Source organism: Aulostomus chinensis, chromosome 5 (genome assembly GCF_037954235.1).
Source record: "Aulostomus chinensis isolate RoL2024-O1b breed Wild chromosome 5, RoL_Achi_v1.0, whole genome shotgun sequence".
Lineage (NCBI taxonomy): Eukaryota > Metazoa > Chordata > Actinopteri > Syngnathiformes > Aulostomidae > Aulostomus > Aulostomus chinensis.
In genome coordinates, this window is record NC_141324.1 from 30,986,862 (window position 1) to 30,999,765 (window position 12,904).

Consider the following 12,904-nt stretch of genomic DNA (forward strand, 5'->3'; position numbering starts at 1 on the left):
TTTCCCTTCGTCAGAGATCAGGTCGATTGTGATGTTTACTGTCCTCTGGCTTGAATTCAGGAGCTGAAGAGAGAAAAGCAGATCTGTGGAAGCTGTGAGGATTTATCTGATGCTGTCCCCAAGGTACCTGGCCCTGTCTTGTTCTGCTGCTTTTGAGGTTCGAAGCTAACCAGAACTTTGAAGGTCACTTTGATCACTTTTCATAAAAGTTTGAAGGTCTCAACTTAGTTCTGTGTTGGTTTGGTGGTTTTCAAGGCTTTTGAATATCCTTGAATTCAATGTACTCTCAGTTACATTGATTAGGGTGGGATTTTCCTGATAATTCCTGTTTAATAGAAATAATGTAAGTGTGTTTTAGGAGAAGAAAGGAGGCCTGGCCGGCTTCTTCAAGCGATCGGCCAGCATTGACGACCTGTTTGAGGAGGTCAGTCCTCCTTTAAAGCCACGATAACGTTTCTCTCTTCTTCTGCTTTCCGTGTGTTTCTGAAGTTTAGAATTAAGAATCATCAATTTATGAAGAACATTAGAAAATGTTACAATATAGAATAATTGTCTTACAAGTGTGTACATTACAGAAAAAGAGATTGAGTCTTGTGTTGTTTCCATTCTGCATTAATTTATCAAAGGGTTCATTTGTGGAGGCAACAACTTGTTCATTGTCCTTAAAACCCGGCTCAGATTCGCGGTCTTGGTGAGGCACGCGTGAGAACAGCCGTTTACCTCTTTTCCCTCTCAGGTCTGAATCTTTCCTCGCTTTACTTTTTGCTCCTCAGGACAAAGGCGGGCTGTTCAGTGGACTGATGAAGAAAAGCACCAAAGCATCTGGAGATGAAGAGGCTGCAGGCGTGAGTGTGCTGTCTGATTCCACTGCGTTGGTGCTGATCCTGGGACAGCCTCAGGACCCCTGAACCGCGCTGCCGGTGTTCCTTTTACCATCTGGAAGAACTTCTTTTTATGTGTTTGTGGAACGTCTGATTCTCTGTTTCAGGACAAAGACTCCTGGAAGGAACTGTTAGTCAGCAGTGACGGTCTGTCTGAGAACACCAAGGTAACCCCCCCCCCCAATGAAGGAGAGCTGTGCAGCGTTAGGCCTCACTGAGGGCGACCACATTTGCAGTTCAGGACTCAGTGAGAGGGAAGTCACCTGACTGAGGCTAAGCTAAGACACAAAACCTCGTGACCTTTGCAGCTTCTGTTGACATTAGGAATGACCTCATGGTGTCCGTTTCCTCGCCATGTCCTCCTACATACTTGGTTTGGGAATGTGTTCGATTTCAAATCTGTTGAGCTCAAATTTAGAAATTAAATGTGAACCATAAAGGCAACAGAGTGTTATTATCACAAAGAACACAAGATGGCGTTTCATAGACAGCGACCGTGACTGCAGCTTGTGAGTGAACCTGCACACTTGACGGCTGCTCAGAACCACGCAGGACTGACATGAGTGACTCTGCAAAGACCTCACGCTCAGGCTGCACTTCAAAACTGACAGTGAAGCAGGACACATTTGTAGGAGAGCTGATGGGACTTTTGCTCCGACTTCATTCGACTGCATCCATGACGGCTGTTTGCAGGAGAAAGGTCTTTTCAGTGGCATATTTAAGAAGAAACCAGCGGAGGAGACCACAACGGAGGAGGTGGGGTTCTGACACAAACTTTATGATGGGGCAAAATGCATAGAAACTCAGGATCTTTGTCGTAAATATTTAGGAACCAAATGCAGGCGAGGATAAGAAGTTGTCAGCTAGTTGTGAGAATCTTTTGGAAGAAGGCACAGCAAAGGTAACAAAAGAACCCCGGACTCTCTGAGTGAATGATCATTGATCATTGTTGCAGAAATGATCTCGTTTGTTTCAGGAGAAGACGGGAGGTTTGGCGGGGATCTTTAAAAAAACACCCAAACCAGCTCCTCGCACTGCTGTTGCCAAGGTGACCCAACAAAGCGATGCTGCCTGGTTCTGCTGCTTGATGGGCGCCCTGAGCTTGATGCTCACGCTTGTTTTCTTTCAAAGGACAAAGTCTGGACTCCAGTGCCCGTGACCTTTATCTCCATGTTCCTCTGCGTCTTCATTTGCTGCATCTTATTCTCTCATGATAGTTTGTTTCTGTTTGAGTTATCCTTGGTAAAGAACTCCTTAACACTGCTTTAAGAGGTACAAGTGAATTATGGTGCTGCCATGGAGTTGTCTCCCCAGTTTTCCTGTCACTTGGTGAAACCAAAGGCAAAAATGCAATGAAAAAATACTTGGAAGCAAACGAAAGGAACAATGTTGATGTGACAGTTGGGTTAAAGTCGGCTACTGAAGCTGCTTTTCCCTTCCAGGATCCTCTCAGCGACGCCAGGGAAAAGTCAGCCAGCTGCGACAACCTCATGGAAATTGGCAGAGTGAGTGACGTCAACGGCTCCCCCAGTGTTCATCACGAGTACTGACAGAGTGTTTCGATTTAATCTCGTATGTCCTTGGTGCACGTCTGCTGACAACATGGCGTTGTGCTGTATCTTGTGACAGCACTTCTGAAATCCCCTATCAACAAAATGCAAGATGTTCAAACTTCTACTCTCCTGCAGGAGAATACTTCCAGAGCCCAACTATCAGCCAGTAACGATAACCTGTCCGAAGCTGCCAGCGCCACAAAGGTGACCTGATACTTGAGTGAAGTTAAACGTGTCCGTTATACGACTTCCATTCATGCCTCACGCTTCGGTTTTCCAACAGGAGAAAAAAGGAGGGTTTGCTGGAATGTTCAGGAGGACGCAGAGACCAGCTGAACAGGTCCGGCGTGAACATGGATGAGAGATCAAAAACTGCGTGTTTGAGTTGAAGTGGTAAAATAGTAGCAGGAGAAGGCTGGCGACAAGTTTGTCATGTAGATTCATTATTTCTTGTCTCTGCACTGCTGGTGTCATGGGAGGCTGCGTGGAGGGGAATGAGTGTCAGAAGGGCATCATGGAGCTGTAACCTGGGTGGGTTGGTGGGGACGTGGCGTCCTCTAGTTTGAGGACGCGACTGTTTTTCCCACCTTTGAAGGGTTTGAATGAATGAACGACTCAGGACAGAACGTTTCACCTGTTTGGTGACTGAAATGATGAAGTGCAGCAGAATTAGGCTGGATCCTTATCCTTGGGATCTAATAGCGTGTGTGTGTGTGTGTGTGTGTGTGTGTGTGTGTAGGAGAGTGAAGACATGAGGCCGCCACAGGGAGGCGGGCTGAAACGCAGGAGAACCATCAAGAAGAAAAAGCGCGTGAGTCTTCATTTACGTAGCAAAGGACAGCAGATGGATTTTTAAGGGTTTGCTGAGTCCACCTCCTTGCAGTTTGAGCTCCGTGTCTCACAAACTTCTCCTCTCCTCCAGGTTGTGTCATTCCGGGTCAAGAAAACTCTTCCCAAACTTGCCAAACTTTCCTTCCAGGTAGAACCGTTTTCCTGGAGTTCTTGAGATGCCATCATTGATTTGGCTGTTTTCTTACCTGGTAAAATGTTGTTGTTTGATGACGGCAGACAGATAAGATGCCTCTGCTGGAGGAGACTGTGGAGCTGCAGGAACTGACCCCAGAACAGGTCGGTGTGACGGCACTCCAGGAAACAGCATTTTCAGTGGTTTAAGTCAGTCGACACCTGCGGCCTCATCACCTCGCAGGTCTGACGGGAAAATATCAGAATAATTCAGTTTTAGAAACCGTGGAGCCTCGCAGCTGGAGGAGATCGGAGTGGGAGGGGCCAACACTCACGAGGAGAGGAAACAACAAGCTGAACCGGTGGGAATGTTGTGTGTTTTCAGGAGAGCACAGTGGAGGTGGTGGAGCCTGTGGAGATGGCGGCCTTCCCGACTGAAGGCAACCCTCTGGAATCTGAGGAGGTGTGTTCATATTTCAGCTTCTAAATACATGAAATGTCATGACTGAAGGCCCCTCCCCTGCCAAGGCCACATGCCTCCTTCAAATGCCCCGTGTTTACTGACCCACTCCTGAAGTTTCAATCATTGGAACCCACCAAAGTTCTCACGCAGCGGAGACGTTCTCTCCCCCAGCACCTTGACACCACCTGACAGCAGGAGAGGGTTCTAGGCTGCTCAGCTCTGACTCAGCTAAGAGCTTGAAAACGTCTTTAATCTTGCCAGATTTACGGGATCTTCTTAGTAGGTGTCAAAAATCAGGAAGTCCTGGATCCCCTGCAGCCAATCAGATTGAAGGATTCACTTGCTCTCTTCATTGTTTCGATTTTCTTCCAGGAGAGCGATGGCTTGATGGAGTGGTGGCAAACAGTCGAAGGTGAGTGTGACAATATTCTTTAACTTTAAACCACTAGACAGCGGTCTCCTTGGTAACCGTTTCTGTTAAATGGAAGAGTGTTTGAATTCATGTGAAGACAAAACAGATCTGCACAAGAAAACAAGAAGAATCAGTTTTGTGTGTTAATTGGGTTCTACGTTCTGCTGGTTCCAGGGTGGTCGGAGTGGAACGAGACGTCCAATTTCCAGGAGGAAGACGAGGAAATGTACGAATAGTTGGTGGCAAATTTACTTTCAGCGCTGAGGCCAGACGGATGTTTGTAAATACTGAGGCAGCTTCGCCGTAGTTCTAAGCGGTTTCTTGCCGGTGTGTCTGCAGGGCGATGGAGCAGGCGGCTGACCGCGTCTACATGGCCGCCCGTCTCTTTGTGCGTCTCTTCAACCAGCGGGGGGCGTCATTACAGCAGGTCATCCTGGAACTTTTGGCTGTGGCTGACGCTGCAGACCAATTCCACAAGAAAACAGTGACGGCTGCCGTAGGTGGAGGCGTGGCCAGCGTGGCCGGCAGCGTGGCCACCATCACAGGGCTCATTCTGGCACCTTTCACCTTCGGCGCCTCCATTATCGTGACGGCTGTGGGCATCAGTGTGGCGACGGCGGGCAGCATCACCTCAGCCACGGCTAACATAACGGATACAGTTCACTCCAACATGGACCGTAAGAAGGTGGAGAAGATGATCCAAGGCTACCAGGACCAGATCAAAGACATCAGAGAGTGTCTGGAGTTCGTACAGGTAGGAACACGCAGGAAGGCGAATCGTGTCTGGAAAATACTGAGAGTCTGCAGTAGAACGGGTCAGAACCACAGTCGAGGTACCTGACACCATCAGAAGTGTCGCCAGTGACGTTTATGATGTCAAACTTGTAGGAGCTCTGTGTCCTCAGAGTCTCTCTCTGATCAAATGAACCCCTCCTTCAACAAACAGGAGACCTCCGGAGTTCCGACGAGGTCGGCTTGTTTGCACATGGAAGGTCAGCTGGGATAATTGTTGGACCGTATGGAATTTTTAGGACCCGTGCTGACAGCAACATGAGCCAGTGGAGATGTAAAGGTTAGGGTTAGGTTAAGGTTATGGTTAAGGTTTATGCCCTATCCCACCTAAGTTAGGGTTAGGGTTAGGTTAAGGTTATGGTTAAGGTTTATGCCCTATCCCACCTAAGTTAGGGTTATGGCGCACAGTGAAACAACAGGGAAAGAAGAACATATGAAAGCTGCTCAGAGGCTGAAAGCCTTGTAATAAAGATGAGTTGCTTACATGGACACGACTTTGTGAACTTGTGCGGCTCCAGGCTCAGCGTCATTTCTTCCTCCAGTATTTAAAGGTCCTGTGTCTCTCCCCTGTAGGAAGGCATGGACACCCTGCAGGAATGGGACTTTGAGAAATACTCCCAGAGTGCTGCCAAAAAGGCTCTGAACCACAACATCAAGCATGTGATGAAGGAGGGAGGCCGCGCTGGGAAGGCCCTGATGATCAACACAGACAAGCTCATCAGCACCGTGCAGGTTCTGGGAGCCGCTGGCGGCGCCGCCAAAGCCGCCCAGGCCATCAGCGTCACCACAGGGGTGATGTCAGCGCTCTTCCTGGCTCTGGATGTCTTCTTCCTCGCCAAAGACTCTCACGAGCTTCGCAAGGGCGCCAAAACTAAATTTGCCACCAAGATCAGGGAGGTCTGTAAAGACCTTCAAGATGGTCTCCTGGAGCTGAACAAGGTGAAGACGCAGCTGCAGAAGACCATGGATGGCATCGAGGTGGAGGAGTACGAGGAGATTGAAGAGGTGGAGGAGGAGGTGGACGACGATTTTGAGTCCGATCCGAAGAAGCTGGCTGAGCTGGAGCTGGAGCTGGATCTCCTGGAGGAGAAACTGGACAAAAGGGTTGAGGAGGAGAAGATGAAAGAGATGGAGATGGAGAAGGAGCTAGAAAAGAAAGGGGCCAAGGAGAAGAGCATGAAGGAAAAAGAGAAAGAGGAGGAGGCGGAGGACAGCGATGCTGAGAAAGAAGAAAAGGAGGAAAAGAGTGACAAAAAGAGAAAGAGTTCTGACATAAATGAGGAGATGATCGATGAGCCTGAGCCCGCGGTAGATGCTTCCAAAGAAGAAACTCCGAAAGGAAGCAAGAAGGACAAAGACGCCAAGAACCAAATAACAACTGGAAGAGAAAAACAGGAGAGTAAGAGAGACAAAGCGAAGGAGGATACAAATCAAAAATCAGATGAAAAACCAAAGAATGATGGAGAAGAAGATTCAAAAAGAGAGGAGCACAGTGGAAAACTGCATTCAGAGAGGAACAGAAGCAAGAAAGAAATTCAAAGAAGTACGAGAGAAGAAGGAGGGATGATGCTTGAATGGCAGGCAAAAATGAAGGAGGGTGAAAGCAGGAGTAGAAGGCACAGCAGCAGAAGTAGCAAAGACGGACAGAGCAGACCCGAGTCCAGAGAAGACGACAAGGAAAGCAGAAGCAGCCACAGAGATGTGGAGAGATCCACCAGAAAAGAAAGTGACAAGACAGAGAGCTGGAGGAGGGCAGAGGGAGAGAGGGGAGTCAAGGACTGGAGAGCAGGGATGACAGGAAGAGGAGAGACGAGAGAGAGAAGAGAGGCAGAGAGGGGGGTGGCCAGAGACCATCATGGAAGCCACGTTAGGAGGGAGCCGCAAGGAAGTCATGAAACCAGGAGGGAGCATTCAGAGCGGGAGTCAGGGGTCAGCAGGGTGGAGTCAAAGAGGAGTCACCACCAGAGAGGGGTGGCTGAGTGGGGGGCCGACAAACGAGAAAGCCGGATCGAGAGTGCAAGGAGGCGGTTTGAGAGAGCAGGAGAGGAAGTGAAGGAGGAGACAGACAGGAGGAAAGACGATGGAGAAGGTTGGAGCAGAGACCGAGAGAGGAGAGAGAGCGACAGGGAGAGGACAGGGAGCGACAGGGAGAGGAGAGGGAGCGACAGGGAGAGGAGAGGGAGCGACAGGGAGAGGAGAGAGAGCGACAGGGAGAGGAGAGGGAGCGACAGGGAGCATCATGGTCACAGTCGCCGAGGAGCTCGCCATCGAGCCAACGCTCTGCTGGAGGACGGGCTCTACATTTAGTTCAGGTTACTTTCCCATTTTTAAGGTGAAGTACCACATTCCCAAAGGTTTGAGGTACAAAGTTCCTCCGTGTTTGCAGAGCCGGGCTTCCTCTGCTGCTGCACCGCCGCCATCACGACTGTTGTCCCATCTCTTTGCTATGAATGCTAAAATCGCTGCTGTGGAAACCTGACATTTTTTCCTCTGGAGCACTAAAAATATGAATGTTCTGACAAGTGGGGAGGGCTCAGGATCCAGAGTTCAGGATGAGCTGAAGACGCGGTAGACGAGCGACCAACCCGGCCGGGAGGCGAGTTAACCAGGCTTCCCCAGGAGAGACGTTTGTGTAAATTCTTGTATCCATTTAGTTATGAGTTTAAATTGTTGGCAGAGACACAGGAAGCAGTGGTGAGAGAGAGGACGACGCACAGACCTGTCAGTCAAACTACAGAATGGAGCCTCACCAGAGAGGCTTTAGAGAAACTCTTTCCTCGACTGAGTTGTGTTTCAGTTGGTATTTTTTATATTGTTGGGTCCATGTTTCTGTCTACGCTGCGGGTTTCCTACTGACCAAATACATGATTAAAGCAACTGAAGTGTGGTGCGGTTCCTAATTCCAGATACGGATCCCTGGGGGGGCCAAAGAGGGAAGAACTGGTCCTTCCAGTTGAAGTAAGAAATGTTGCTGAGATTCACCTCACTCCCACAGCTGAGAGACCCCCCAGCTGCAGCCTGAGCCCCCCAGCTGCAGCCTGAGCCCCCCAGCTTGTGACCACGAGGAATTCATTGTCCCACCCTAAGATGCAACTCTTTCCCCTCAATTTAATTTGTGGTCACATGATAAAACTGCTTCAACAGTCAGTTTGTGGGAACAGGTGGATCTGGCTGCCATGTTCCCCTCGCGTCGCTCCAGGGCGCCGTACGCAGGCCCATCACTCCATGCCTCCACGCGACAAACGCACGTTCAGATGAATCGATTTCATACAAATGTTTTAATGCAAAATTTGTATTTTTCTTTTAAATACCTTCACAATCCAGAGACTCCAAATCAGTGCCAGACTGAACACATGAGATTCCTCTTTAAGTGGTTTAGGAGACATCTTTTCACCCGGAGCAGCTGTCAATCATGATGTCACACACTTGTGCCATGGCATCAAAGGATCCAGTGTCCAGAGCGTCTCTGTTCCTCTCTGGGAATCCAGACGCTTCATTGTTCCTGCGAGGGCTGCGTTCCCTGGTGGGGAGCTACTCAGTGCGTGTGGCGGCAGCACCGGTGCGCCCCCGCCCCCCGGCTGTGGACCCTCTGGTGTCTCAGGCAGTTGTCCTGACTTGAAAACATCTTACGGCAGAACTTGCAGGTCAACCTTCTCTCCGCTGCAGTCCAGGACCTCCTGAGGTGCCGGACCGATCCGAAAGGTTTGTGGGTGGACTTGTGTTCCTCCAGGTGGGACAAGCGAGGGAAAACCCTGTTGCAGACCAAGCAGACGATCCGTCTGGTCCTCCAAACATTCAGGATCCTTTTAGCTTCAAAGCTGGTTCCACTGAGGTTCTGATCTTTACCATGTGAGCCGGCGGTGGACGCGAGGGCCTGAGGCGAGGGGGACTGGAAGCCCCGGTCCTGACAGACTGTGGACTGGGAAAAGAACCCAGACTGTTCGGTCTTGACAGGCAGCATCTCAGCCTCTGCTTTCACCTGCACACTGGAGGCTCGGTCCTGGCTCCCGTCTGCTGGCTGCCGGCTCACGGGCTCATCTACCGTCTCACATTTAACCACCACGGGCAAGAAGTCACCTGCTGCAGGTCCAAGCTCCGAGTCCGAGTCCCCGCTGGGTTCCGGGCGCTCGTCGCAGCTTTGCTTTTCATCTAAAGTGAAACACAAAAAAATGCAGGGACGCATGAATTTGCTTATTCACACCAACCTGGAAGAGTTCAGGCGCTCAGGGATGGCGGCCTCACTCACGCCCGCAGCAGCAAACGTTGCGTTTCATCGATAAAACAGAACGATATCAGCTGTTCAATAAGCGCTCTTTCCGAGGGAGGAGCCTCAATGACTGACAGAATGATTGATTAGTGATGACAGAGTTGTGACTGAGGATGAAGTCATCAAACAGATCACCTGCTGAGTCAGCGTCGGCGTCCCCATCGAGGTCGCCCTCAGCAGACCAGCGGGGGGGCTGACTGGACCACCGGCGGGCGTGATCACAGTGAGCGCAGCTCTGCTCCACGTGGAGGCGCCCCCCGCTGGCCGTTTTGGAAACGACACACCTCCGCGTGCAAAATGGGCATCTGGTGAACAACTCCATTAACTTGTCTTCATGGACAACGACCTTCTTGTGAGGTGGGGAAACATTTGAGCTGCTATGAAGAACAAAAGACAAAGAGGCGCGTAAAAATCTTTAAGGTTATCAGCTAGCAAGACTCCAACAGAGGAGGCGTGACTCTACACGCCACAAGAACTCAACAAGACCGCCTGTTTCTGCCTTACACCGCAGCAGGAACCACACCAGAATGACAATCTTTACCCTGTTCGGTTGGCGCTTCTACCAGGTTCATTTGGCTCGTCACTGGAGTCGTCCGTTATCTCGGGGGAACTTCCCCTTGGCTCCTCGGGGGTTGCCAGACCCTCAGGAAGAGCCGCAGTTTGGCTCATGTCTCGCCACAAACCCCTGTTGGGACCTTGGGTTTGAGTAGCTGTGGATGCAGGAAGAGTTCCACAGTCGTGACTAACAATCAGCTTCATAAAATCTGGGAGCAGCAGAAGAAGTTCTGTTAACGATTCCACCTATTAGCCTTTTCCTGCTACATCCAACATGTGAGAACAGAATCTGACCTTTGCTCCTGTGGTAGGGTTTGATGTCCGCCTGGCCGGCAGCATGTTTGGTGCTGACTCGGTCTGTCTGGCAGCCCATCTCTCGGATCGGTTTAGGCTGAAATGCAAACCAAAGTTCAGTTTCACCATCCCAGTTTGCTGATGGTAATGAAGAAGTGCACTGGAACCAACAAACAATCTTCACAAATCACCACTCTGCTAAAGGCTACGCTAACGCTACAGGCTGTTGTCATGTTAGCCTCTCCAGCTAATAAACCTGTCGTCCTTAAGTCTGAATTTTTTTTGCGAGGAGGAGGGAAAACGCTGAGGATCAGCTGTCACTCAAATATCTCTAACTGCCTCTCCATCATCATCCCTCCCTCCATCCATCATCCATCATCCCTCCATGTTCTCCCTCTCCTCCTGTTGAGGGTGGTGGGGGTGGAGCCTATCCCAGCAGCCTTCCCCCTGGACAGGTCACCAGTCCATGGCAGGGCCAACACATAGAGACAGACAACCATTGGCTCTCCCAGCCACGCCTACGGTCAATTTAGAGTCTGGATTAACCTGGTCCCTCTTGATGTCTTTGGACTGTGGAGGAAGCTGGAGTACCAGAGAGAACCCAGCAGGAACAGGGAGAACATGGAGACTCACCCAGAAAGACCCCGTGCTGCAGCCGGGGCTCCACCCACAACCTTCTTGCTGGGGGGCCACAGGGAGGACCACTGCTCCACCCACAACCCTCTTGATGGGGGCCACAGGGAGGACCACTGCTCCACCCACAACCTTCTTGCTGGGGGCCACAGGGAGGACCACTGCTCCACCCACAACCTTCTTGCTGGGGGGTCACAGTGAGGACCACTGCTCCACCCACAACCTTCTTGCTGGGGGCCACAGTGAGGACCACTGCTCCACCATCTTTTAATTCCTGCATGTGTATCAATCTCTAGGGTGACTTGAAGCAAAATAAATACCTTTCGACAGCGTCCATGACAAGACAAGTCTGACTTGAGGGCTTTCACATCTGCAGTTGTTACAGTGTCACAGCAACGCAGTAAAAGTACTCTGCTGGGTATTCAAACTGGGTGTTTCCACATCTGTGACTCATCCTGAGGACCTCTGACTGCATCAGAGGCTCTAGGCGACACCAACCGACCACGTGGGCTCATCAGTCCGGATCAACACACCCCTAAGCCGCTACCTGCACCCCCACCTGAATGTGGCGTGGCATCGCTGATGTCATCTGCTGTGCTGGTGGTCTAGCGGTCGTCACCGGGAGGGAAACGTTTGGCACCGCGTCGCCTTTCAACATCAGCACCTTAGTGAAGCCCATGTCCACCTCCATCAGGTTAGAGAAGCAATCCCGGGAGAAATGGCTGTTGCACACGCCGGCTCTCAGCGGGAGTTCCCGGTCCGGCAGGCCCAACGCACGCAACCACTGGCGCCGGATTTTGAGGTCTGCTGGAAAGCTGTGAAGCCCGGACGTGTTTTTACAGCCCGGGAAGCTGCACTGTCGACCCATCCTGAGCACACGATGCCGGCGCTGGTGACCTCAGCCTGAACGCAGCAGCAACCAAACCACAGTTACGACTTGAGGAGTTTAAATGTACTTTTTAAAACTTTTTTTTAATATTTTTTAAGTGTCTCAGAATTCACGCAGCGAGACGCTTTATGTTCTGGCTGTTGTTTGTTCCAGGTTCTCAGTGTTCTCAGCACATCTGGGCAGAGAAGCACGTCAACAGCTGGAACGCTCGCGCCAACCTCAAACTGATTGCTAGGCCACAAAATAACATCAACTAACTGGTTAAGTTAGTCAAGTTTAGTTTTCAAGCACATTTAAAACCGTTTGCACTGAACACAGCAGTCAGAACAAGGAGCTGCCAGGTAGCAGCGACTTCCTCCAGCTAGAAAATATCAGACACTCAAAGGGAAACATCTCATTAAGGAATAAATCCGCCCACCACACGCTGACGTCATGACGAGCGCAGCACCCCCGCCTGGTCAGCCAATGGCGACACTCACCTGCAGTAGCCGGGCTTGAACCAGCAGGGGGCGCTTGATCTGCACCTTTCACAATCAATCGAGCTTTTTAACATACCTGGTTCAATGACGTCACCATTTAGGGCTGGATCCATCGATTACTCAACTTTATACTCATAAACGTCAGGATTTAATTCTTTTAACTTAGTTTGAGCTCTTCGATCTCCGGCAGCACCCCGGAACATCTCCAGGAGCAGAAGCGAGGCACCGTCTCCTCCGCCACCTGAGCCGTTATTTACCGGGCCGGAGCTTTGCTGACTTCCCGTGATCACCAAAACAAAAGAAGAAGGAACAGAAATCCTGTCGGTGGAAGTTAAAACTGTGTGGAGACATTTGTTTCACTGTTCAGGCGTTTAACACATCCATTCAGTGCAGAGTACATCCGGGGATTCTTTTTCTTTTTACATGACGTCAAACTAGCGTAATTGTTGTAATAAATGGGAACGACAAATGCTGTTTCCTTTTCCTTGGAGGCTCTGCCTGAATATTTCTGTGTAACCTGCCTTTGTATTTATGAAATGATTATTTTTATGTCTTATTTTTCTCATTTTATTGCTTATTAATAAAAATGGAATCTGATCCGTACGCGTCGGTCTTCCTACCTGGACGCGTCACATTCCCTCACTGTTACACAAGAAAAGAAGTTTCTTTAAACTGATGCGTCCATGTTGATGCAGCTGTTTGTGTTTAACATCATAAACTTGA

The 12,904-nt window shown here is 50.2% G+C and overlaps 2 protein-coding genes across 11 annotated transcripts in view; one reads left to right on the top strand and one right to left on the bottom strand.

Annotated features, from left to right (window-relative positions):
* The window catches only part of LOC147262168 (uncharacterized), a 23,946-nt gene extending 16,005 nt beyond the window's left edge, over positions 1-7,941 (top strand). For all 7 annotated transcript variants that reach the window (XM_086204608.1, XM_086204614.1, XM_086204612.1 and 4 more), the window contains 18 exons: positions 61-123; positions 359-424; positions 774-845; positions 989-1,048; positions 1,575-1,637; positions 1,711-1,782; positions 1,858-1,929; positions 2,324-2,386; positions 2,570-2,638; positions 2,718-2,774; positions 3,174-3,245; positions 3,357-3,413; positions 3,503-3,562; positions 3,783-3,860; positions 4,233-4,272; positions 4,447-4,498; positions 4,612-5,026; positions 5,638-7,941. In XM_086204608.1, coding sequence (XP_086060734.1) covers positions 61-123; positions 359-424; positions 774-845; positions 989-1,048; positions 1,575-1,637; positions 1,711-1,782; positions 1,858-1,929; positions 2,324-2,386; positions 2,570-2,638; positions 2,718-2,774; positions 3,174-3,245; positions 3,357-3,413; positions 3,503-3,562; positions 3,783-3,860; positions 4,233-4,272; positions 4,447-4,498; positions 4,612-5,026; positions 5,638-7,371 — 3,165 coding nt within the window. In that variant the 3' untranslated portion in view covers positions 7,372-7,941. The remainder of the gene's footprint in view (positions 1-60; positions 124-358; positions 425-773; positions 846-988; positions 1,049-1,574; positions 1,638-1,710; positions 1,783-1,857; positions 1,930-2,323; positions 2,387-2,569; positions 2,639-2,717; positions 2,775-3,173; positions 3,246-3,356; positions 3,414-3,502; positions 3,563-3,782; positions 3,861-4,232; positions 4,273-4,446; positions 4,499-4,611; positions 5,027-5,637) is intronic.
* On the bottom strand, positions 7,568-12,591 carry LOC147262169 (uncharacterized). Of its 4 annotated transcripts, none has more exons than XM_086204620.1 (6): positions 12,258-12,591; positions 11,373-11,716; positions 10,181-10,277; positions 9,873-10,095; positions 9,467-9,708; positions 7,572-9,213 (listed from the first exon to the last, which is right to left on the bottom strand). In XM_086204620.1, the coding sequence occupies exons 2-6, from the start codon at positions 11,679-11,681 to the stop codon at positions 8,600-8,602; spliced, it is 1,485 nt and encodes a 494-aa protein (XP_086060746.1). In that variant the 5' UTR covers positions 11,682-11,716; positions 12,258-12,591; the 3' UTR covers positions 7,572-8,599. The 4 variants fall into 4 exon arrangements, with proteins under 4 accessions (XP_086060748.1, XP_086060746.1, XP_086060749.1 ...); XM_086204621.1 differs by having other exon boundaries at positions 7,575-9,213; positions 9,873-10,041; XM_086204622.1 differs by lacking the exon at positions 11,373-11,716 and having other exon boundaries at positions 7,568-9,213.
* Positions 12,592-12,904: the final 313 nt, after the last annotated feature.